At 46.7% G+C, this 25702-nt stretch overlaps 1 protein-coding gene across 1 annotated transcript in view; it reads right to left on the bottom strand.

Annotated features, from left to right (window-relative positions):
* LOC139559702 (low-density lipoprotein receptor-related protein 8-like) overlaps positions 1-25702 on the bottom strand; it is a 169627-nt gene that overhangs the window by 51952 nt on the left and 91973 nt on the right. The window contains exon 4 of the mRNA XM_071375922.1: positions 19322-19450. Within this exon, the coding sequence (XP_071232023.1) occupies positions 19322-19450 (129 nt within the window). The remainder of the gene's footprint in view (positions 1-19321; positions 19451-25702) is intronic.

Raw genomic sequence — 25702 nt, 5'->3', positions numbered from 1 at the left:
TACTGGAAAGAGCTGTGTTCATTCTTTAATTCTTCAAAGAGTTCACCAAATTATTCCCTAATTATACCGGTTGTTACACACCTGCAAGAAGCAGACTCAGACATGCGGCTGCTATTCTTACTTCACAGTTATAGACTGAAAATCTTTACATTACTTGCTTTTTCAGTGTAGAATGTAGCACGCCATACCAGATCAGACCATACTAGACCATACCATACTAGACCATAACAGACCAGGCCATACTAGACCATAACAGACCAGGCCATACTAGATCAGACCATACTAGACCATAACAGACCAGATCAGACCATACTAGACCATAACAGATCAGACCATACTAGACCATAACAGACCAGACCAGACCATACTAGACCATAACAGACCAGACCATACTAGACCATAACAGACCAGACCAGACCAGATCAGACCATACTAGACCATAACAGACCAGATCAGACCATACTAGACCATAACAGACCAGACCAGACCATACTAGACCATAACAGACCAGACCAGACCATACTAGACCATAACAGACCAGACCAGACCATACTAGACCATAACAGACCAGACCATACTAGACCATAACAGACCAGACCATACTAGACCATAACAGACCAGACCATACTAGACCATAACAGACCAGACCAGACCATACTAGACCATAACAGACCAGACCAGACCAGATCAGACCATACTAGACCATAACAGACCAGACCATACCAGATCAGACCATACTAGACCATAACAGACCAGACCATAACAGACCATACTAGACCATAACAGACCAGACCAGATCAGACCATACTAGACCATAACAGACCAGACCAGATCAGACCATACCAGACCAGACCATACTAGAACATAACAGACCAGACCAGATCAGACCATACTAGACCATAACAGACCATACTAGACCAGACCATACTAGAACATAACAGACCAGACCAGATCAGACCATACTAGACCAGACCATACTAGAACATAACAGACCAGACCAGATCAGACCATACTAGACCATAACAGACCAGACCATACCAGATCAGACCATACTAGACCATAACAGACCAGACCATACTAGACCATAACAGACCAGACCAGATCAGACCATACCAGACCATACTAGAACATAACAGACCAGACCAGATCAGACCATACTAGACCATAACAGACCAGACCATACCAGATCAGACCATACTAGACCAGACCAGACCAGATCAGACCATACTAGACCATAACAGACCAGACCAGATCAGACCATACTAGACCATAACAGACCATACCAGATCAGACCATACTAGACCATAACAGACCAGACCATAACAGACCATACTAGACCATAACAGACCAGACCAGATCAGACCATACCATACTAGAACATAACAGACCAGACCAGACCATACTAGACCATAACAGACCAGACCAGATCAGACCATACTAGACCAGACCAGATCAGACCATACTCGACCATAACAGACCAGACCAGATCAGACCATACTAGACCATAACAGACCAGACCAGATCAGACCATACTAGACCACAACAGACCAGACCATAATAGACCATAACAGACCAGACCAGATCAGACCATACTAGACCATAACAGACCAGACCAGACCAGATCAGACCATACTAGACCAGACCAGACCATAACAGACCAGACCATACTAAACCATAACAGACCAGACCATACTAGACCATAACAGACCAGATCAGATCAGACCATACTAGACCATAACAGACCACACCAGATCAGACCATACTAGACCATAACAGACCAGACCAGATCAGACCATAATAGTCCATAACAGACTAGACCAGTGGCTAAAGCAGAAAAGAGCAGCACAGATACAGTACAAAGTGCCTTCAGAAAGTATTCATACCCCTTGACTTATTCCACATTTGTTTTGTTACAGCCTGAATCCAAATTGGGTTAAATAGATGTTTCTACTCATGACAAAGTGAAAAGATGTTTTTAGAAATGTTTTCAAATGTATTGAAAATGAAATACAGACATTTATCATTTACATAAGTATTCACACCCCCTGAGACAATACTTTGTAGAATCACCTTTGGCAGTGATTACAGCTGTGAGTCTTTCTGGGTAAATCTCTCAGAGCTTTCCACACCTGGATTGTGCAACATTTGCCTATTATATATTTTTTTAATTCTTCAAGCTGTCAAATTGGTTGTTGATCATTGCTAGACAATCATTTTCAGGTCTTTCCATAGACTTTCAAGTAGATTGAAGTCCACTCTTGAACAGTCACTGTCTTCTTGGTAAGCAACTCCAGTGTATATTTGACCTTGTGTTTTAGGTTATTGTCCTTACCAAAAGGTGAATTTGTCTCCCAGTGTCTGGTGGAAAGCAGACTGGACCAGGTTTTCCGCTAGGATTCTGCCTGTGCTGAGCTCTAATCGTCACGTATCATCAAGCTGATGGGTGTGAATTAGCCTCTGGCAGAACGTGGAAACAGAGTATCATGATCATCCTGTGTATCATACTACTACACCCATATGTTCAATTCACCATGTGTTCCATTACACACACACCACACACACACACACACACACACACACACAGCTTAATGTATTCATTTTACTAAGGCCAGTGATGAGGATTATCACTTACTGTACCAGGCCTTCTACTGATGGAACCATTTGAGATTCAGCTGAGCTGCAGGGATAGTCTTCATCAATATTAAACCACAGCGTCCCATTTGATTCTGCCGTGTCTTATCAGTATGAACACGCACGCACGCACGCACGCACGCACGCACGCACGCACGCACGCACGCACGCGCACGCACGCACGCACACACACACAGACACACAGACACACAGACACAGACACAGAGTGTACGTTTCAGTGCAAACACGCACAACACGGCACGTGCAACCTGCCCCCAATAATCTACACTTCAATTATTAAGGAAACTCCATAAACATGCATATCACACATGAGCAGGTCCATTAGTAAAATACATGAGCATTTCCAGCTACATGGGTAGAGACTTTCATGTCAGTTGGGGCCTGTAGTAAAAGGATTTTACTAAAAGGGTTCCGAGAATCTTTAATTCCTCTTCTGGAGTTTGGCGGATGATGATCCAAGGGGAATGTGACATCATTCCCAGCCAATCAGAAGGGCGTGCCCGTGGTGTGACCCAGTTCTCTCTCTCTCCGATTGGACGAGAAGCCGCGGTGATGGGGGGTTTCCGCCGGCAACAACTACTGCCCCGAAGGTAAAGAGAGAGGGAAGACTGGTCGGTCACTCTGCTGCTCACTGTAGGGCTTCCACACATATACATATGTTCATACTGTACCCACAGTCCTGTTCATACACACAGTCCTGTTCACCTGTATGTCCCATCTGCCTCTGAGCCCATGCATTCCCCCTCACATCAATAAGTGTCACCAGGTTAAGGGACATTTGACTCTCACAGATATTATTCATAGATATCCAACCTCCCTGTTCCCAAAGGGCCATACAGTACAGTGATATAGAACCTCCCTGTTCCCAAAGGGCCATACAGTACAGTGATATACAACCTCCCTGTTCCCCAAGGGCCATACAGTACAGTGATATACAACCTCCCTGTTCCCCAAGGGCCATTGAGGCCTCCATAGACCTTTCACTAGTAGAAGGTCACATTGAAGGCAGTTTAAAGTTTAGACAGGCTGGCCTTCTCCACTGGAGAATGACTCAACAGATAACCTTTTCTACTAATGCCATAGACACATTTACAGAACAAAGAGAATACTGGCCGATAACGGGGAGCAGGAAGCAGCACACTCATCCACAGGGGAGAGATGACAACGGAGGGAGAGATGATAGAGAGAGGGAGAGATGACAACGGAGGGAGAGATGATAGAGAGAGGGAGAGATGACAACGGAGGGAGAGATGATAGAGAGAGGGAGAGATGACAACGGAGGGAGAGATGACAACGGAGGGAGAGATGACAATGGAGGGAGAGATGATAGAGAGAGGGAGAGATGACAACGGAGGGAGAGATGATAGAGAGAGGGAGAGATGACAACGGAGGGAGAGATGACAACGGAGGGAGAGATGACAACGGAGGGAGAGATGATAGAGAGAGGGAGAGATGACAACGGAGGGAGAGATGATAGAGAGAGGGAGAGATGACAATGGAGGGAGAGATGATAGAGAGAGGGAGAGATGACAATGGAGGGAGAGATGATAGAGAGAGGGAGAGATGACAACGGAGGGAGAGATGACAACGGAGGGAGAGATGATAGAGAGAGGAAGAGAGGAACTTTTTCTTCCATAGTGATGTCAGTATTATGACCACACGTACAACTAGGACTATGAAGGACGAAGGGCGAGATAGAGGAGAGAGAAAAAGAGGAGAGTTATGGTTCATGGTGTAGCCAGACAGTTATGAAGACTACACTTATCTAGCCAGGATTATCGGGGAGAAGGGATGCTGAAGTATGAATCACGCTATCGTCTGATCCCAGATCTGTATTGTATGTGCACTAGTCTAGCAAGCAAACTCCTTGTGACTAACATTGTCATGCCATACACTAAATTATAGATTGATAAATGTTTTGTTAGGGCAAATCAAGCCTGAAATGTTAAAGTGGAAATGACAAACCTTAGAAGCCTTTTTAAACCTCAAATTCACTACAAGTTTGCTTTTAATCCTGCATCAATAGTGTGATCAAATTAAGATCCTACATCTGTACATACAGTACATTTAGGGTTGCAACAATTCTGGTAATATTCCCAAAATTCCCTGGTTTTCTAGAAATACTGGTTAAGAAATTCCTGGTAAATGGATGGAATAAGCAGGAAATCCGGGAATCCTCCAAACATGAGTTCTGGAAAACCTGGGAATTTTAGGAAAGTTTTGCAACTGTAGTCAGAAGGGTTAAACTAACTCCTACAGTACAGTCAGAAGTGGTAAACTAACTCCTACAGTACAGTCAGAAGGGTTGGCTAAACTAACTCCTACAGTGCATTCAGAAGGGTTGGCTAAACTAACACCTACAGTGCAGTCAGAAGGGTTGGCTAAACTAACTCCTACACTACATTCAGAAGGGTTGGCTAAACTAACTCCTACAGTACAGTCAGAAGGGTTGGCTAAACTAACTCCTACACTGCAGTCAGAAGGGTTGTCTAAACTAACTCCTACACTGCAGTCAGAAGGGTTGTCTAAACTAACTCCTACACTACATTCAGAAGGGTTGGCTAAACTAACTCCTCCAGTGCATTCAGAAGGGTTGGCTAAACAAACTCCTAGAGTACAGTCAGAAGGGTTAAACTAACTCCTAGAGTACAGTCAGAAGGGTTAAACTAACTCCTACAGTACAGTCAGAAGGGTTAAACTAACTCCTACAGTACAGTCAGAAGGGTTAAACTAACTCCTGCAGTACAGTCAGAAGGGTTGGCAAACTACCTCCTACAGTGCATTCAGAAGGGTTGGCTAAACTAACTCCTACACTACATTCAGAAGGGTTAAACTAACTCCTACAGTACAGTGAGAAGGGTTAAACTAACTCCTACAGTACAGTCAGAAGGGTTAAACTAACTCCTACAGTGCATTCAGAAGGGTTAAACTAACTCCTACAGTGCAGTCAGAAGGGTTAAACTAACTCCTACAGTGCAGTCAGAAGGGTTAAACTAACTCCTACAGTGCAGTCAGAAGGGTTAAACTAACTCCTACAGTACAGTCAGAAGGGTTAAACTAACTCCTACAGTGCATTCAGAAGGGTTAAACTAACTCCTACAGTACAGTCAGAAGGGTTAAACTAACTCCTACAGTACAGTCAGAAGGGTTGACTAAACTAACTCCTACAGTGCAGTCAGAAGGGTTAAACTAACTCCTACAGTACAGTCAGAAGGGTTGACTAAACTAACTCCTACAGTACAGTCAGAAGGGTTAAACTAACTCTTACAGTGCATTCAGAAGGGTTAAACGAACTCCTACAGTACAGTCAGAAGGGTTAAACGAACTCCTACAGTACAGTCAGAAGGGTTAAACTAACTCCTACAGTACAGTCAGAAGGGTTGGCTAAAATAACTCTTCTGACTTCTTCTGCATTTTATTAAGTAACAGCCATTTTCTAAAATTGATTAAATTATAATTTTTCCTCTAACTACTACACACAATAACCCATAATGACAAAGCGAAAACAGATTTTTAGAAATGTGTGGTAATTTATTAAAAAGAAAAACAGAAATACCTTATTTACATACACTACCATTCAAAAGTTTGGAGTCACATAGAAATGTCCTTGTTTTTGAAAGAAAAGATAATTTTTTGTTCATTAAAATAACATCAAATCGATCAGAAATACAGTGGACATTGTTAATGTTGTAAATTACTTGTATTGTAGCTGGAAACGGCAGATTTTTTATGGAATATCTACATAGGCGTACAGAGGCCCATTATCAGCAACCATCACTCCTGTGTTCCAATGGCACGTTGTGTTAGCTAATCTAAGTTTATCATTTTAAAAGGCTAATTGATCATTAGAAAACCCTTTTGCAATTATGTTAGCACAGCTGAAAACTGTTGTTCTGATTAAAGAAGCAATAAAACTGGCCTTATTTAGACTAGTTGAGTATCTGGAGCATCAGCATTTGTGGGTTCAATTACAGGATCAAAATGGCCAGAAACAAAGACCTTTCTTCTGAAACTCGTCAGTCTATTCTTGTTCTGAGAAATGAAGGCTATTCCATGTGAGAAATTGCCAAGAAACTGAAGATCTCGTACAACGCTGTGTACTACTCCCTTCACAGAACAGAGCAAACTGGCTCTAACCAAAATAGAAAGAGGAGTGGGAGGCCCCTGTGCACAACTGAGCAAGGGGACAAGTACATTAGAGTGTCTAGTTTGAGAAACAGACGCCTCACAAGTCCTCAACTGGCAGCTTCATTAAATAGTACCCGCAAAACACCAGTCTCAACGTCAACCTCTGTCCAGTGTCTGTGTTCTTTTGCCCATTTTTATTATTTTTAATGGCCAGACAGATATGGCTTTTTCCTTGCAACAGTGCATGTCTGAGCAAAAACGAAGAAAATAGGTCAAAGGAATTGTTCATAGAGCTCTGTGACGGGATTTTGTTGAGGCACAGATCTGGGGAAGGGTACCAAAATATTTCTGCAGCATTGAAGGTCCCCAAGAAGACAGTGGCCTCCATCATTCTTAAATGGAAGAAGTTTGGAACCACCAAGACACTTCCTAGAGCTGGCCGCCTGGCCAAACTGAGCAATCGGGGGAGAAGGGCCTTGGTCAGGGAGGTGACCAAGAACCCGATGGTCACTCTGACAGAGCTCTAGAGTTCCTCTGTGGAGATGGGAAAACCTTCCAGAAGGACAACCATTCCTGCATTCCTGCAGGACTTTATGGTAGAGTGGCCAGACGGAAGCCACTCCTCAGTAAAAGGCACATGACAGCCCAGCCAAAAGGCAGCTAAAGGACTCTCAGACTATGAGAAACAAAATTCTCTGATCTGATGAAAGCAAGATTGAACTCTTTAGCCTGAATGCCAAGCATCACATCTGAAGGAAACCTGGCACCATTCCTATGGTGAAGCATGATGGCGGCAGCATCATGCTGTGGGGGTGTTTTTCAGCAGCAGGGACTAGAAGACTAGTCAGGATCGAGGGAAAGATGAACGGAGCAAAGTACAGAGAGAACCTTGATGAAAACCTGCTCCAGAGCACTCAGGACCTCAAACTGGGGTGAAGGTTCACCTTCCAACAGGCAAACGACCCTAAGCACACAGCCAAGACAACACAGGTGTGGCTTTGGGAAAAATCTCTGAATGTCCTTGAGTGGTCCAGCCAGAGCCCGGACTTCAACCCGATCGAACATCTCTGGAGAGACCTGAAAATAGAATAGCTCCCCACCCAACCTGACAGAGCTTGAAAGGATTGGCAGAGAAGAATGGGAGAAACTCCCAAAATACAGGTGTGCCAAGCTTGTAGCGTCATACCCAAGAAGACTTGTGGCTGTAATCGCTGCCAAAGGTGCTTCAACAAAGTGCTGAGGAAAGGGTCTGAATACTGAGGAAAGGGTCTGAATACTGAGGAAAGGGTCTGAATACTGAGGAAAGGGTCTGAATACTGAGGAAAGGGTCTGAATACTGAGGAAAGGGTCTGAATACTGAGGAAAGGGTCTGAATACTGAGGAAAGGGTCTGAATACTTATGTAAATGATAAATGTCCGTTTTATATTTGTAATACATTTGCAACATTTCTAAAAACCTGTTTTTGCTTTGTCAATATGTGTATATATTGATGACGAAAAAAATACAATTTAATAAATTTTAGAATAAGGCTGTAACGTAACCAAAAATGGAAAAAAGTCAAGGGTTCTGAATGTTTTCCGAATGCACTGTACATACAGATGTGGGACAATGGTAGAAGTAAACAGGACAGTTGAGATTAAAGAAAGCATAGTACCTAAAAGACAACCCAGCCATCATTCTCATCATTATCAGAATAAAAAGGAAAAGGCTCTCCTATAGGATAACATTGTTTGTTCTTCTGTTCTATACCAGACATACTGGGATCTTTTTAAACTGAACTGATCTTTTGTTCTAGGGGCTTCACCAGCAGGACATGGGAGCCTGCCGGTTCAATTTCACCAGCGGGACATGGGAGACTGCCGGTTCAATTTCAACAGCGGGACATGGGCGCCTGGCGGCTCAATTTCACCAGCGGGACATGGGAGCCTGCCGGTTCAATTTCACCAGCGGGACATATTGGACTCGTAAGTGTGTCTGGACACATCGTAGCTGGTTAAAATTGTATAACCTGCAGTGAACACACAAACAGATACATACAGACAGACACATGCATATGTGCCAGTTACATTTCAATAAGGGAGCACAGTGGAGTCATACAGCATTTGGAACGATCTAACTAACTTAAAAAGTGCATAAAGGCTGTACACAAATGCAAACGAATACACATAGTCACAGACACATGCATATTTGCCAGTTTGAGTTTACCATAGGAAGGAAGCACATTGGAGTCATACTACATCTGTCACTTTCTAAGCAACTTTAAAACGCAGAAAGTAGACACAAATACATACACACACACACGTGAACACACACGCTCACACTCACAGAAAACACACACTTGTAGGGAGGAGAAGTCCTTAACATTATTTTGTCTAGTACCCAGAGATCCCATGAGACAGGCGTGCTCCTTCCTGCTGAGAAGACCTCAGAGCCTGTGTGTGCTATTCACAGAGAGAGAGAGCTAGGAAGAGAGAGGGAGACAGAGAGAGATAGAGAGTGAGGCAGAGAGCGAGAGAGGGAGGCAGAGAGAGAGAGGGAGGCATAGTGGGGAGAGGGAGGCAGAGAGAGGGGGAGAGGGAGGGGGAGGCAAAGCGAGAAAGAGAGAGAGAGCGAGAGAGAGAACGAGAGGGAGGCAGAGAGAGAGAGAGGGAGGCGGAGAGAGAGGGAGGCATAGTGGGGAGAGAGAGGCAGAGAGAGGGGGAGAGGGAGGGAGAGAAAGAAAAAGTGAGAACGAGAGAGAACAAGAGAGAACAAGAGAGAGAGGGGGATGGAGGCAGAGAGAGAAAGGGAGGCATAGAGAGAGAGGAGGGGCAGAGACAGCAAGAGAGAGAGAGGCAGATAGAGAGAGAGAGAGAGAGAGAGAGAGAGAGAGAGAGAGAGAGAGAGAGAGAGAGAGAGAGAGAGAGAGAGAGAGAGAGAGAGAGAGAGAGAGAGAGAGAGAGAGAGAGAGAGAGAGAGAGAGAGAGAGAGAGCGAGAGAGAGAGAGGCAGAGCGAGAGAGAGAGGCAGAGCGAGAGAGAGAGGCAGAGCGAGAGCGAGAACGAGGAGGCAGAGAGAGAGAGAGGAGGCAGAGAGAGAGAGAGCGGCAGAGAGAGAACGAGAGAGAGAGAGCGAGAGAGAGAGACAGCGAGAGAGAGTGCGAGAGAGAGAGGAGGCAGAGAGAGGGAGAGGGAGGCAGAGAGAGGGAGAGGGAGGCAGAGAGAGAATGATGGGGGCAGAGACAGGGAGAGAGGGAGGCAGAGAAAGGGAGAAGCATAGTGGGGAGAGAGAGATGCAGAGAGAGGGGGAGAGAAAGAGAAAGGATGCAGAGAGAGAGAGGGGCAGAGAGAGAGAGAGAGAGAGAGAAGCATAGTGGGGAGAGAGAGAGAGAGAGAAAGGGGCAGAGAGAGAGAAAGGTAGAGAAAGAGAGAAAGGTAGAGAAAGAGAGAAAGGTAGAGAAAGATAGAGAGAGAGAGAAAGGTAGAGAAAGAGAGAAAGGTAGAGAAAGGTAGAGAGAGAGAGAGAGAGAGAGAGAGAGAGAGAGAGAGAGAGAGAGAGAGAGAGAGAGAGAGAGAGAGAGAGAGAGAGAGAGAGAGAGAGAGAGAGGAGACAGAGAGAGATGTGGAGGGCAGGATTCAATTATGTGAATCATTTTACTTGTGGATGGCTCAATTAGCAAAACGCCTCGCCGCAATTTACTTGCTTAAGCTGCCTGAATGGAGTGGCGAGAGTTATGTTTCCAAGGACAGTTTCCAAGAGGGAGCACAACAGTCTCTAGGGTCCAGGTTTCCGTTAGCTGGTAATAGCCGGCTTTTGGCCCTAATTTTATTTAGAAAATTGACACCAGCCAATTGTCCGGGATAAAAAAACGAAACATTGCGAAATAATGCTTTTTAGCCTATTTACAAATGGAAATACCAGTTAATGTAAAAACATTTGACCGGTCATGCTTATCGGTCTATGCGTTAATTTGCATACTTTTTGAAAATTACATTTGGCGCGTGTGATAAATAAGATACATAATGAATATACACGCGCCAAATGTAAACAAACAGCAAACAGATACAGAGCCTTTAAGCTGGAAATTTGTCAGACAGCGCTTTTATAAACCCAATCATTGCGCAACAATTTCTAAATGCACGCCTGTGTTAAAAATACTTTTTGGGCCACGATTAAAAAGAGCTACTAAACTCAGCAAAAAAAGAAACGTCCCTTTTTCAAGACCCTGTCTTTCAAAGATAATTCATAAAACTCCAAATAACTTCACAGATCTTCATTGTAAAGGGTTTAAACACTGTTTCCCATGCTTGTTCAATGAGCCATAAACAATTAATGAACATGCACCTGTGGAACGGTCATTAAGACACTAACAGCTTACAGACGGTAGGCAATTAAGGTCACAGTTATGAAAAACGTAGGACACTAAAGAGGCCTTTCTACTGACTCTGAAACACACCAAAAGAAAGATGCCCAGGGTCACTGCTCATCTGCGTGAACGTGCCTTAGGCATGCTGCAAGAAGGCATGAGGACTGCAGATGTGGCCAGGGCAATAAATTGCAATGTCCGTACTGTGAGACGCCTAAGACAGTGCTACAGGGAGACAGGACAGACAGCTGATCATCCTTGCAGTGGCAGACCACGTGTAACAACACCTGCACAGGATCGGTACATCAGAATATCACACCTGCAGGACAGGTACAGGATGGCAACAACAACTGCCCGAGTTACACCAGGAACGCACAATCCCTCCATCAGCGCTCAGACTGTCCGCAATAGGCTGAGAGAGGCTGGACTGAGGGCTTGTAGGCCTGTTGTAAGGCAGGTCCTCATCAGACACCACCGGCAACAGCGTCACCTATGGGCACAAACCCACCGTCGCTGGACCAGACAGGACTGGCAAAAAGTGCTCTTCACTGACGAGTCGCAGTTTTGTCTCACCAGGGGTGATGGTCGGATTCGCGTTTATCGTCGAAGGAATGAGCGTTACACCGAGGCCTGTACTCTGGAGCGGGGTTGATTTGGAGGTGGAGGGTCCATGGTCTGGGGCGGTGTGTCACAGCATCATCGGACTGAGCTTGTTGTCATTGCAGGCAATCTCAACGCTATGCGTTACAGGGAAGACATCCTCCTTCCTCATGTGGTACCCTTCCTGCAAGCTCATCCTGATATGACCCTCCAGCATGACAATGCCACCAGCCATACTGCTCGTTCTGTGCGTGATTTCCTGCAAGACAGGAATATCAGTGATCTGCCATAGCCAGCGAAGAGCCCGGATCTCAATCCCATCGAGCACGTCTGGGACCTGTTGGATCGGAGGGTGAGGGCTAGGGCCATTCCCCCCAGACATGTCTGTGAACTTGCAGGTGCCTTGGTGGAAGAGTGGGGTAACATCTCACAGCAAGAACTGGCAAATCTGGTGCAGTCCATGAGGAGGAGATGCACTGCAGTACTTAATGCAGCTGGTGGCCACACCAGATACTGACTGTTACTTTTGATTTTGACCCCTCCTTTGTTCAGGGACACATTATTCCATTTCTGTTAGTCACATGTCTGTGGAACTTGTTCAGTTTATGTCTCAGTTGTTGAATCTTGTTATGTTCATACAAATATTTACACATGTTAAGTTTGCTGAAAATAAACGCAGTTGACAGTGAGAGGACGTTTCTTTTGTTGCTGAGTTTCTTTTTATTTCTAAACTAGTAATTGAAGCTTCTCATTCAAAGTCACCGGACGACAGGCTTCATCAGCGCGTGACACACCACTTTGCAATGAGCTGGATGCGTATGCATTTAAAAAAACATTTAGCTTCTTAATTGTTTGAAACCTGAACATTTTACTACATATTATGATCGATGTTTCATCTTGCTTCAAAGTAGCCTATGCAAAATCCGACCCATATCTGTCAAGGCCATTATTTTATAAAGACTTCTATATGCCATTGAATTCAGTAGACCGTCATTGTAAATAAGAATTTGTTCTTAACTGACTTGCCTAGTTAAATAAAGGTTAAAAAATAAATAAATAAACAGTAGCCTATTTCTCTCATGTTCTATTGGTTATCAACATTCTTTCCGTGTCCACCAAATGCACTAATAACGTTAAGAAATAGTGTATGAAGATTTTAAGCTAAACATTCGGATCTGTTGCATCAGATGAATTCTTTTGAACCTTTTTTTAATGTAGCCGAGGCCTACTGGTTGTATGAATGTCCCAGAGCCTGTTTGGGCTATTTCTGTCTCTACAAACAGGAGCATCCATAAGGCTAGTGGAAGCTTAGCTCAGTAAATTGAATTAAATTGCCCTAATTGTATAGCCTAATTAACCTACTCCTGTCTATACAGAAACACCTCAAATCATTCAAAAGAGGCTCCTATTCACACCATCACCATAGGGACAGCTTCAATTTTATTGATCTGTTTGTCAGTGTCACCCTGTCACTTGTCGGAGTAAATCAAGATTTGATGATATTGTGTGTAGAGGACATGAATACTGAGAATAAGAAGAACCAGATGGATGTATGTAACAGTGAACAGCCAGGAACCAGGAGGAAACATTGTGGTAAGTGTGTGCGTATATATATATATGTGTGTGTGTGTGTGTGTGTGTGTGTGTGTGTGTGTGTGTGTGTGTGTGTGTGTGTGTGTGTGTGTGTGTGTGTGTATATTTATATATGTGTGTGTGTGTGTGTGTGTGTGTATGTATGTATATATATATATAAGTGTGTGTGTGTGTATATATATATATATATATATAAGTGTGTGTGTGTGTGTGTGTGTGTATATATGTGTGTGTGTGTATATATATATATATATAAGTGTGTGTGTGTGTGTGTATATTTATATGTGTGTGTGTGTGTGTGTGTGTGTGTGTGTGTGTGTGTGTGTGTGTGTGTGTGTGTGTGTGTGTGTGTGTGTGTGTGTGTGTGTGTGTGTGTGTGTGTGTGTGTGTGTGTAAGTGTAAGTGTAAGTGTAAAAGACAGACATGTATTATTGTCGTATTGAATATATCACAGTTTAGATGGTTGCTTAGAGAGATGACATGTACTGTATTATTAGGTGCCAGTCATTGTCATTTTATCTTAATGCACCTTCTACCTGGTGAATACCAACACACAGACACTGTGTTACGGCTTCTTAGAAGTATAGCCTGCATCCACCTCTCTGAATGGTGAGTCAACCGAATTCATTCTAATTCAACTCAAAATGTATCGACAGTCAGACGGGCTGCATAACAGATGTGACCATAGAGAATGATAGAGGACTCTAGTACTCGAAAGCCTGTTTTAACATGAACAGTGCCATTGAGGACTTTCACCATTTTGAAGTAGTCAACTGGGTGGGACATCCTATTGGTTAAAGACAGGATCACATAATTCCATCCAGGTCATCAGGAGGGATCAGCCGGTGAATTATACTTTTCAGCAAACATACCGTAACTGTAGGTGGCAGTAAATTGACAACTTTGACTTTATACCTGTTCAGACAACACACTCCAGGTGGCAGTATGCACCCTTTCTGTGTGTTTGTTTACCAACTCATGGAAACAGTAGAAAAAGAAAATGGATTACTTCAGAATGGAGATGGCCTCAATGGCGATGCCTGTGCACTCACAGACACCACAATGGGACAGATACAAAGATGACTCCTCTATCATTCTCTATGATTGCTGGGTGGTAATTCCGTCCACCCAGCATCCCTCCAGGCACACACACACACACACACACACACACACACACACACACACACACACACACACACACACACACACACACACCACACACACACACATAGGAGAAATGAAAGATCGAAGGTCCCCAGGCCGTAAATAATTAGAGCTGCAGAACACCGCCGTGTCCACGACCGATTCCGCCAGGAAATCAATTATCATCCACCGCCACTGTGGTGGTGGCATCCTCATCTCTACATCATCAGGCTTTATAAGCTACGGTACTGTAGTATTTAGAGACAACGTTTTCCTGAACATGTGGCCAGATCGACACTGGAAGTACACCAGCTTTTTATTGTCGGCTATACAAGCTCAGAGTTTTTCTTCAGACTGGTCAATTGTTCAGGAGAATTCAGGGTACTAAATCAAATCAAATTTATTTATAAAGCCATTCTTACATCAGCTGATATCTCAAAGTGCTGTACAGAAACCCAACCTAAAACCCCAAACAGCAAGCAATGCACGTGTTGAAGCACGGTATTATACTACAGTATTATACCACTGCAGTCACGGTAAAAAACGTTTTCTTAAATATCAGATCTAGCATTATGTAACCCGACCAACATAACTCCCAATCCAAATATTACAGCATCCATATTCTGAAGTCACCTCACTCACTAAGCCCTCAGACAAAAATTTGACTGCAACGACAGAGGGACTTTTGTCTGAACTGCGGGAGTTTTGACAACAGAGGTTCATTTCCTAATTTGGACACCTTACTTTATACGCTACAAGCCCAGCAGTGTTTCAGCTCTAGGGGACTTCCTAATATGGATGCCTTACTTTATACTCTACAAGCCCAGCAGTGTTTCAGCTCTAGGAGACTTCCTAATATGGATGCCTTACTTTATACTCTACAAGCCCAGCAGTGTTTCAGCTCTAGGGGACTTCCTAATATGGATGCCTTACTATATACTCTACAAGCCCAGCAGTGTTTCAGCTCTAGGGGACTTCCTAATATGGATGCCAGGGGCCCTGGCCTGAACTCACCAGGAGAGGCAGTCTGAAGGGGTCAATGGAGAAATCAGAATGAGAAAGGGATTAGTGCAGGACCTGGGCTGACAGGATAGAGAGGCTCTATGGACCCGGGCAGACAGGATAGAGACTCTCTATGGACCCGGGCAGACAGGATAGAGACTCTCTATGGACCTGGGCAGACAGGATAGAGAGGCTCTATGGACCCGGGCAGACAGGATAGAGAGACTCTATGGTCCCGGGCAGACAGGATAGAGAGGCTCTATGGACCCGGGCAGACAGGATAGAGAGGCTCTATGGACCCGGGCAGACAGGATAGAGACTCTCTATGGACCTGGGCAGACAGGATAGAGACTCTCTATGGACCCGGGCAGACAGGATAGAGAGGCTGTCTATGGACCTGGGCTGACAGGATAGAGAGGCTGTCTATGGACCCGGGCTGACAGGATAGAGAGGCTCTATGGACCCGGGCAGACAGGATAGAGAGGCTGTCTATGGACCCGGGCAGACAGGATAGAGAGGCTGTCTATGGACCCGGGCAGACAGGATAGAGAGGCTGTCTATGGACCCGGGCAGACAGGATAGAGAGGCTGTCTATGGACCCGGGCAGACAGGATAGAGAGGCTGTCTATGGACCCGGGCAGACAGGATAGAGAGGCTGTCTATGGACCCGGGCAGACAGGATAGAGAGGCTGTCTATGGACCCGGGCAGACAGGATAGAGAGGCTGTCTATGGACCCGGGCAGACAGGATAGAGAGGATGTCTATGGACCCGGGCAGACAGGATAGAGAGGCTGTCTATGGACCCGACTGACTACGGCTGAAAAACCTGACAAGCTACACTGAGCAAAAATATAAACACAACATGTAAAGTGTTTGTCCAATGTGTCACAAGCTGAAATAAAATATCCCAAAAATGTTACCTATGCACAAAAAGCTTATTTCTCACAAATTTTGCACACCATTTTTTTTTACATCCCTTTTAGTGAACAATTCTCCTTTGCCAAGATAATCCATCCACCACATTATCATTACACAGGTGCACCTTGTGCTGGGGACAATAAAAGGCCACTGTAAAATGTGCAGTTTTGTCACACAACACAATGCCACAGATGTCTGAAGGTTTGCCAGAGCATTGAATGTTCATTTCTCTACCATAATCCACCTCCAATGTCATTTTAGAGCATTTGGCTGTACGTCCAACCGGCCTTACATCCGCAGAGCACATGCATGGCGTCGTGTGGGCGAGCGGTTTGCTGATGTCAACGTTGTGAACAGAGTGCCCCATGGTGGCGGTGGGTTTATGGTATGGGCAGGCATAAGCTACGGACAACGAACACAATTGCATTTTATCAATGGCTATTTGAATGCACAGAGGTACCAGGACTAGATCCTGAGGTCCATTGTCGTGCCATTCATCCACCACCATCACCTCATGTTTCAGCGTGATAATGCACGGCCCTACGTGGCAAGGATTTGTACATGTCCCAGTTCCTCCATGGCCTGCATACTCACCAGACATGTCACCCATTCAGTATGTTTGGGATGCTCTGGATCGTTGTGTACGACAGCGTGTTTCAGATCCCGCCAATATCTAGCAACTTCGCACAGCCATTGAAGAGGAGCGGGACAACATTCCACAGGCCACAATCAACAGCCTGATCAACTCTATGTGAATGAGATGTGTCGCGCTGCATGAGGCAAATGGTGGTCACACCAGATACGGACTGTTTTCAAAGCTACGCACCTACTTTTTTTTTTTAAAGGTATCTGTGACCAACAGTCATGTGAAATCCATAGATTAGAGCCTCATTTATTTATTTAAATTGACTGATTTCATTATATGAACTGTAACTCAGTAAAATCTTAGAAATTGTTGCATGTTGCGTTTCTCTTTTTGTTCAGGACAAGAAGGTATTAGATCTTTGCCACTTTGACACAGACTTTGGACTTCAGCTCCTTTAACCATAGGAGTGTTACGGGCAGAGTGGCATAGATGTATTTTACACCTTGGTTCAAAAAACACTTTAATCATATACTATTTCAAATCATTTAAAAATAAACTTAAGCTGAGCATGATTGAGTTTGCCTGGCGCAATGAGACCACTAAGAATAGACGTTAGAAAAAACCAACCTTTCCCATCTGGGACTATAAGCAGGCTAAAGAAAACACGAAAAATTATTTCAAAATGGAAAGATTTCAAATAGTATTTGAACCCAGGCCTGGTTTTGTATTTTGTAATTGTCCCTTAGCTCTGCAGCGCTGTAGTAAACGCAGGCTCACAGACCATATCTGGGAGGAGTAGATAGTTGTATTTGATTTCCAATACAGACGGTGGAAATAGGACTGTGGGCTTTCTGAGGAAATACAAATCAAGCGATTGCGGTGAAGAAGTGAAATGAAGCCACATACACAGAAACAAACTCTGGGACCCAAATGATAGTAGGAAAACACACAGCATCTTTTCACCCTCACTCTGCTCTCCCCCCCATCTGAGGGAAATAATACAGGGTTTCTCCCAGTGTAGCTTCCTGCACACGTGCCACGGTGGAGCTCCAAACATCCAGTCTCCTGCGGTACTGTCGCTACAATCAATTTCTCCCGACGTGCGGGAGAGACGAGGGAGGGAGAGAGGAGGAGGGAGGGAGGGAGGGAGGAGGAGGGAGGGAGGGAGGAGGAGGGAGGGAGGGAGAGAGGAGGAGGGAGGGAGGGAGGGAGGGAGAGAGGAGGAGGGAGGGAGGGAGGAGGAGGGAGGGAGGGAGAGAGGAGGGAGGGAGGGAGGGAGGGAGGGAGGAGGAGGAGGGAGGGAGGGAGAGAAAATGTGAAGCTGAGTCTTCATGCTGCCTTGTAAAGTAGGGCAGGAGTGTAGTCACAGCGGTGTGTGTGTGTGTGTGTGTGTGTGTGTGTGTGTGTGTGTGTGTGTGTGTGTGTGTGTGTGTGTGTGTGTGTGTATCAGGTCGTGTGTGTTTGTGTGTGTGTGTGTGTGTGTGTGTGAGAGAGTGTGCAGAGAGGCACCACAGTGACGCGTGATTGGGTAGAGGGGAGGGTGATGCCATCATCCATGGTTGATGGATTGATGCTTGCATCATGCAAGGCTGGATTGGGTTGAGTTGGAGACTCTTGCTATCGCTATGGTTGCGATAAGTCATGGTAGACACCAAAGCTTCCGGCAAATTCTACACTGATTCATACATTTGATATTGAATTGCAACCTTTGATTTGGCATCAAAGCCAATGTATTTTCTCAGCAGAGCTGACTTATTCATTGGAGTCTCAAACGGCACCCTATTCCCTACATAGTGCACTACTTTTGACAGGCTCTGGCCAAAAGTAGTGCACTAGGCAACGGGGTGTAATTTGGGATTGCTGCACACTGAGCCGTCGTGTCTTCCGTCGTCAGAAGATACAGAGAAAAGAAACCCCAAAATGCCCCAAAATGGATGAAACGGGGGAACTTTGATCCAAATAATCCGTTCTATTGGTTCCTTTGACTCCGCCCACTCATGGCATGTCACACAGTAGTGGGCTTATTCAAAGCTCCGTAAAACCCTAACCTGGGACGTGTGTTCAAACACAATGCTATGACTAGGGTAACAGCCGTTGCCATTCCAAAAAGGTGTGAATACAAAAGCTAGGGAGGCAAAAGACTGACACAAACAGTGGTACTACTACAGCTTAGTGGTTCAAGGGTTAAAGGTCACTGAGAAGAAACACACCCCTTCTTTTCTCACCATAGTGTCCAGTTAAAATCCAGTGCAGTCAGTGGGCGGGACTATTGCCCATCCACAAATTAAGGACACCTGTCTCAGCCAATGGGTGGTTTCTATGGCCTTTGATTGACAGCTGCCCATCACACTCACCGGCGGCGCAGTCCTCCTCGTCCGCCCCGTTCTCGCAGTCCCGCTCGCCATCGCATCGCCACGACAACGAGACACACTTGTTGGTGGAGCCGCCGCAGCCAAACTTCTCCGGAGGACACGTCTGTTTGCCTGGAGAGGAGAGAGGGAGATGACTTTTTAGGATGTGTTCCATTCCAACACGTTGCACCCTTCCCTGCTGCCCTCACTCACTCCACTTGGCAGATCTGAGAGGCTTGGGTAGGTGAGGTGGGTTAGGGGTAGGTGGGTTAGAGGTAGGTGGGTTAGGGGTGGTGGGTTAGGGGTAGGTGAGGTAGGTGGGTTAGGTGGGTTAGGGGTAGGTGGGTTAGGGGTAGGTGGGTTAGGGGTAGGTGGGGTGGGTTAGGGGTAGGTGGGTTAGGGGTAGGTGGGTTAGGGGTAGGTGGGTTAGGGGTAGGTGGGTTAGGGGTAGGTGAGGTAGGTGGGGTGGGTTAGGGGTAGGTGGGGTGGGTTAGGGGTAGGTGGGTTAGGGGTAGGTGGGTTAGGGGTAGGTGGGTTAGGGGTAGGTGAGGTAGGTGAGGGGTAGGTGGGGTGGGTTAGGGGTAGGTGGGTTAGGGGTAGGTGGGGTGGGTTAGGGGTAGATGGGTTAGGGGTAGGTGGGGTAGGTGGGATGGGGGTAGGTGGGTTAGAGGAGGTGGGTTAGGGGTAGGTGAGGTAGGGGTAGGTGAGGTAGGGGTAGGTGGGTTAGGGGTAGGTGAGGTAGGGGTAGGTGGGTTAGGTGGGTTAGGGGTAGGTGGGTTAGGGGTAGGTGAGGTAGGGGTAGGTGGGGTAGGGGTAGGTGGGTTAGGGGTAGGTGGGTTAGGGGTAGGTGGGTTAGGGGTAGATGGGTTAGGGGTAGGTGAGGTAGGTGGGGTGGGGGTAGATGGGTTAGGGGTAGGAGAGGTAGGTGGGGTGGGTTAGGGGTAGATGGGTTAGAGGAGGTGGGTTAGAGGAGGTGGGTTAGGGGTAGATGGGTTAGGGGTAGGTGGGGTAGGTGGGATGGGGGTAGGTGGGTTAGAGGAGGTGGGTTAGGGGTAGATGGGTTAGGGGTAGGTGGGGTAGGTGGGATGGGGGTAGGTGGGTTAGAGGAGGTGGGTTAGGGGTAGGTGGGTTAGGGGTAGGTGAGGTGGGTTAGGGGTAGGTGGGGTGGGTTAGGGGTAGGTGGGTGGGTTAGAGGTAGATGGGTTAGGGGTAGGTGGGTAGGGGTAGGTGGGGTAGGTTAGGGGTAGATGGGTGGGTTAGAGGTAGATGGGTTAGGGGTAGGTGGGTAGGGGTAGGTGGGTGGGTTAGAGGAGGTGGGTTAGGGGTAGGTGAGGTGGGTTAGAGGAGGTGGGTTAGGGGTAGGTGGGGTGGGTTAGGGGTAGGTGGGTGGGTTAGAGGTAGATGGGTTAGGGGTAGGTGGGTAGGGGTAGGTGGGTGGGTTAGAGGAGGTGGGTTAGGGGTAGGTGGGGTAGGTGGGGTGGGGGTAGATGGGTTAGGGGTAGGTGGGTGGGTTAGGGGTAGGTGAGGTGAGGTGGGTTAGGGGTAGGTGAGGTGGGTTAGAGGTAGATGGGTTAGGGGTAGGTGAGGTAGGTGGGGTGGGGGTAGATGGGTTAGGGGTAGGTGGGTTAGGGGTAGATGGGTTAGGGGTAGGTGAGGTAGGTGGGGTGGGGGTAGATGGGTTAGGGGTAGGTGGGTTAGGGGTAGATGGGTTAGGGGTAGGTGAGGTAGGTGGGGTGGGGGTAGATGGGTTAGGGGTAGGTGGGTTAGGTGGGTTAGGGGTAGGTGAGGTGGGTTAGGGGTAGATGGGGTGGGTTAGGGGTAGATGGGTTAGGGGTAGGTGGGGTAGGTGGGATGGGGGTAGGTGGGTTAGAGGAGGTGGGTTAGGGGTAGGTGAGGTAGGGGTAGGTGAGGTAGGGGTAGGTGGGTTAGGGGTAGGTGAGGTAGGGGTAGGTGGGTTAGGTGGGTTAGGTGGGTTAGGGGTAGGTGGGTTAGGGGTAGGTGAGGTAGGGGTGGGTGAGGTAGGGGTAGGGGTAGGTGGGTTAGGTGGGTTAGGGGTAGGTGGGTTAGGGGTAGATGGGTTAGGGGTAGGTGAGGTAGGTGGGGTGGGGGTAGATGGGTTAGGGGTAGGAGAGGTAGGTGGGGTGGGTTAGGGGTAGATGGGTTAGAGGAGGTGGGTTAGGGGTAGATGGGTTAGGGGTAGGTGGGATGGGGGTAGGTGGGTTAGAGGAGGTGGGTTAGGGGTAGATGGGTTAGAGGAGGTGGGTTAGGGGTAGGTGGGGTAGGTGGGATGGGGGTAGGTGGGTTAGAGGAGGTGGGTTAGGGGTAGGTGGGTTAGGGGTAGGTGAGGTGGGTTAGGGGTAGATGGGTTAGGGGTAGGTGAGGTGGGTTAGGGGTAGGTGGGTTAGGGGTAGGTGGGTGGGTTAGAGGAGGTGGGTTAGGGGTAGGTGGGTGGGTTAGGGGTAGGTGAGGTGGGTTAGGGGTAGATGGGTTAGGGGTAGGTGAGGTAGGTGGGGTGGGGGTAGATGGGTTAGGGGTAGGTGGGTTAGGTGGGTTAGGGGTAGGTGAGGTGGGTTAGGTGGGTTAGGGGTAGATGGGTTAGGGGTAGGTGGGTAGGGGTAGGTGAGGTGGGTTAGGGGTAGGTGGGTTAGAGGTAGATGGGTTAGGGGTAGGTGGGTGGCGTGGGTTCGGGGTAGGTGGGTTAGGGGTAGGTGGGTGGGTTAGAGGAGGTGGGTTAGGGGTAGGTTAGGTGGGTTAGTTAGAGGAGGTGGGTGGGTTAGAGGAGGTGGGTGAGGGGTAGGTGGGTTAGGGGTAGGTGGGGTGGGTTAGGTGAGGTGGGGTGGGTGAGGTAGGTGGGTTAGGTGAGGTGGGTGTTTGTAATAGGTCTACAGAGTTTCTGCTACATTGCATATAACCACATTTCTATATATATATTTTATTTTATTTAACTAGGCAAGTCAGTTAAGAATAAATTCTTATTTACAATGGCGGCCTACCGGGGAACAGTGTGTTAACTGCCTTGTTCAGGGGCAGAACAACATATTTTTACCTTGTCAGCTCAGGGATTCGATCCAGCAACGTTTCGGTTACTGGCCCAACGCTCTAACCACTAGTCTACCTGCCACCCCAGATACAGTGAGGGAAAAAAGTATTTGATCCCCTGCTGATTTTGTTCGTTTGCCCACTGACAATGAAATGATCAGTCTGTAATTTTAATGGTATGTTTATTTGAACAGTGAGAGACAGAATATCAACAAAAAAATCCAGAAAAACGCATTTCAAAAATGTTATAAATTGATTTGCATTTTAATGAGGGAAATAAGTATTTGACCCCTCTGCAAAACATGACTTAGTACTTGGTGGCAAAACCCTTGTTGGCAATCACAGAGGTCAGATGTTTCTTGTAGTTGGCCACCAGGTTTGCACACATCTCAGGAGGGATTTTGTCCCACTCCTCTTTGCAGATCTTCTTCAAGTCATTAAGATTTCGAGGCTGACGTTTGGCAACTCGAACCTTCAGCTCCCTCCACAGATTTTCTATGGGATTAAGGTCTGGAGACTGGCTAGGCCACTCCAGGACCTTAATGTGCTTTTTCTTGAGCCACTCCTTTGTTGCCTTGGCCGTGTGTTTTGGGTCATTGTCATGCTGGAATACCCATCCACGACCCATTTTCAATACCCTGGCTGAGGGAAGGAGGTTTTCACCCAAGATTTGACGGTACATGGCCCCGTCCATCGTCCCTTTGATGCGGTGAAGTTGTCCTGTCCCCTTAGCAGAAAAACACCCCCAAAGCATAATGTTTCCAGCTCCATGTTTGACGGTGGGGATGGTTTCTTGGGGTCATAGGCAGCAATCCTCCTCCTCCAAACACGGCAAGTTGAGTTGATGCCAAAGAACTCCACTTTGGTCTCGTCTGACCACAACACGTTCACCCAGTTGTCATCTGAATCATTCAGATGTTCATTGGCAAACTTCAGACGGGCATGTATATGAGCTTTCTTGAGCAGGGGGACCTTGCGGGCGCTGCAGGATTTCAGTCCTTCACGGCGTAGTGTGTTACCAATTGTTTTCTTGGTGACTATGGTCCCAGCTGCCTTGAGATCATTGACAAGATCCTCCTGTTTAGTTCTGGGCAGATTCCTCACCATTCTCATGATCATTGCAACTCCACGAGGTGAGATCTTGCATGGAGCCCTAGGCCAAGGGAGTTTGACAGTTGTTTTGTGTTTCTTCCATTTGCGAATAATCGCACCAACTGTTGTCACCTTCTCACCAAGCTGCTTGGCAATGGTCTTGTAGCCCATTCCAGCCTTGTGTAGATCTACAATCTTGTCCCTGACATCCTTGGAGAGCTCTTTGGTCTTGGCCATGGTGGAGAGTTTGGAATCTGATTGATTGATTGCTTCTGTGGACAGGTGTCTTTTATACAGGTAAGAAACTGAGATTAGGAGCACTCCCTTTAAGAGTGTGCTCCTAATCTCAGCTCGTTACCTGTATGAAAGACACCTGGGAGCCAGAAATCTTTCTGATTGAGAGGGGGTCAAATACTTATTTCCCTCATTAAAATGCAAATCAATTTATAACATTTTTGACATGCGTTTTTCTGGATTTTTTTGTTGATATTCTGTCTCTCACTGTTCAAATATACCTACCATTAAAATTATAGACTGATCATTTCTTTGTCAGTGGGCAAACGTACAAAATCAGCAGGGGATCAAATACTTTTTTCCCTCACTGTATATGCATCAAGAGAGTGAGCGAGCCCTCGTATCCTCACAGACACAGCGATGACGCTACTACCAAGATGCTTATATCTATCCAGTCCTGGGTCTAGAGTGTAGAGGCTAGGTGTTGATATGGAATCCAATCCTGTGTCTAGAGTGTAGAGGCTAGGTGTTGATATGGAATCCAGTCCTGGGTCTAGAGTGTAGAGTCTAGGTGTTGATATGGAATCCAGTCCTGGGTCTAGAGTGTAGAGGCTAGGTGTTGATATGGAATCCAATCCTGTGTCTAGAGTGTAGAGGCTAGGTGTTGATATGGAATCCAGTCCTGGGTCTAGAGTGTAGAGTCTAGGTGTTGATATGGAATCCAGTCCTGGGTCTAGGGTGTAGAGGCTAGGTGTTGATATGGAATCCAGTCCTGGGTCTAGGGTGTAGAGGCTAGGTGTTGATATGGAATCCAGTCCTGGGTCTAGGGTGTAGAGGCTAGGTGTTGATATGGAATCCAGTCCTGGGTCTAGAGTGTAGAGGCTAGGTGTTGATATGGAATCCAGTCCTGGGTCTAGAGTGTAGAGGCTAGGTGTTGATATGGAATCCAGTCCTGGGTCTAGGGTGTAGAGGCTAGGTGTTGATATGGAATCCAGTCCTGGGTCTAGAGTGTAGAGTCTAGGTGTTGATATGGAATCCAGTCCTGGGTCTAGGGTGTAGAGGCTAGGTGTTGATATGGAATCCAGTCCTGGGTCTAGGGTGTAGAGGCTAGGTGTTGATATGGAATCCAGTCCTGGGTCTAGAGTGTAGAGGCTAGGTGTTGATATGGAATCCAGTCCTGGGTCTAGAGTGTAGAGGCTAGGTGTTGATATGGAATCCAGTCCTGGGTCTAGAGTGTAGAGGCTAGGTGTTGATATGGAATCCAGTCCTGGGTCTAGGGTGTAGAGGCTAGGTGTTGATATGGAATCCAGTCCTGGGTCTAGGGTGTAGAGGCTAGGTGTTGATATGGAATCCAGTCCTGGGTCTAGAGTGTAGAGGCTAGGTGTTGATATGGAATCCAGTCCTGGGTCTAGAGTGTAGAGGCTAGGTGTTGATATGGAATCCAGTCCTGGGTCTAGAGTGTAGAGGCTAGGTGTTGATATGGAATCCAGTCCTGGGTCTAGAGTGTAGAGGCTAGGTGTTGATATGGAATCCAGTCCTGGGTCTAGGGTGTAGAGGCTAGGTGTTGATATGGAATCCAGTCCTGGGTCTAGGGTGTAGAGGCTAGGTGTTGATATGGAATCCAGTCCTGGGTCTAGAGTGTAGAGGCTAGGTGTTGATATGGAATCCAGTCCTGGGTCTAGGGTGTAGAGGCTAGGTGTTGATATGGAATCCAGTCCTGGGTCTAGGGTGTAGAGGCTAGGTGTTGATATGGAATCCAGTCCTGGGTCTAGAGTGTAGAGGCTAGGTGTTGATATGGAATCCAGTCCTGGGTCTAGGGTGTAGAGGCCAGGTGTTGATATGGAATCCAATCCGGTAATCAGATCTACAGGAATAGACTAGGGTCTATAGAAGGTTTTAGGGTTCAACGGACTAGGGTGTATAGAAGGGTTTAGGGTCTAACAGACTAGGGTGTATAGAGGGGTTTAGGGTCTAACAGACTAGGGTGTATAGAGGGGTTTAGGGTCTAACAGACTAGGG

This window comes from Salvelinus alpinus, chromosome 30 (assembly GCF_045679555.1).
Source record: "Salvelinus alpinus chromosome 30, SLU_Salpinus.1, whole genome shotgun sequence".
Lineage (NCBI taxonomy): Eukaryota > Metazoa > Chordata > Actinopteri > Salmoniformes > Salmonidae > Salvelinus > Salvelinus alpinus.
This window is presented reverse-complemented; position numbering and strand designations above follow the sequence as displayed.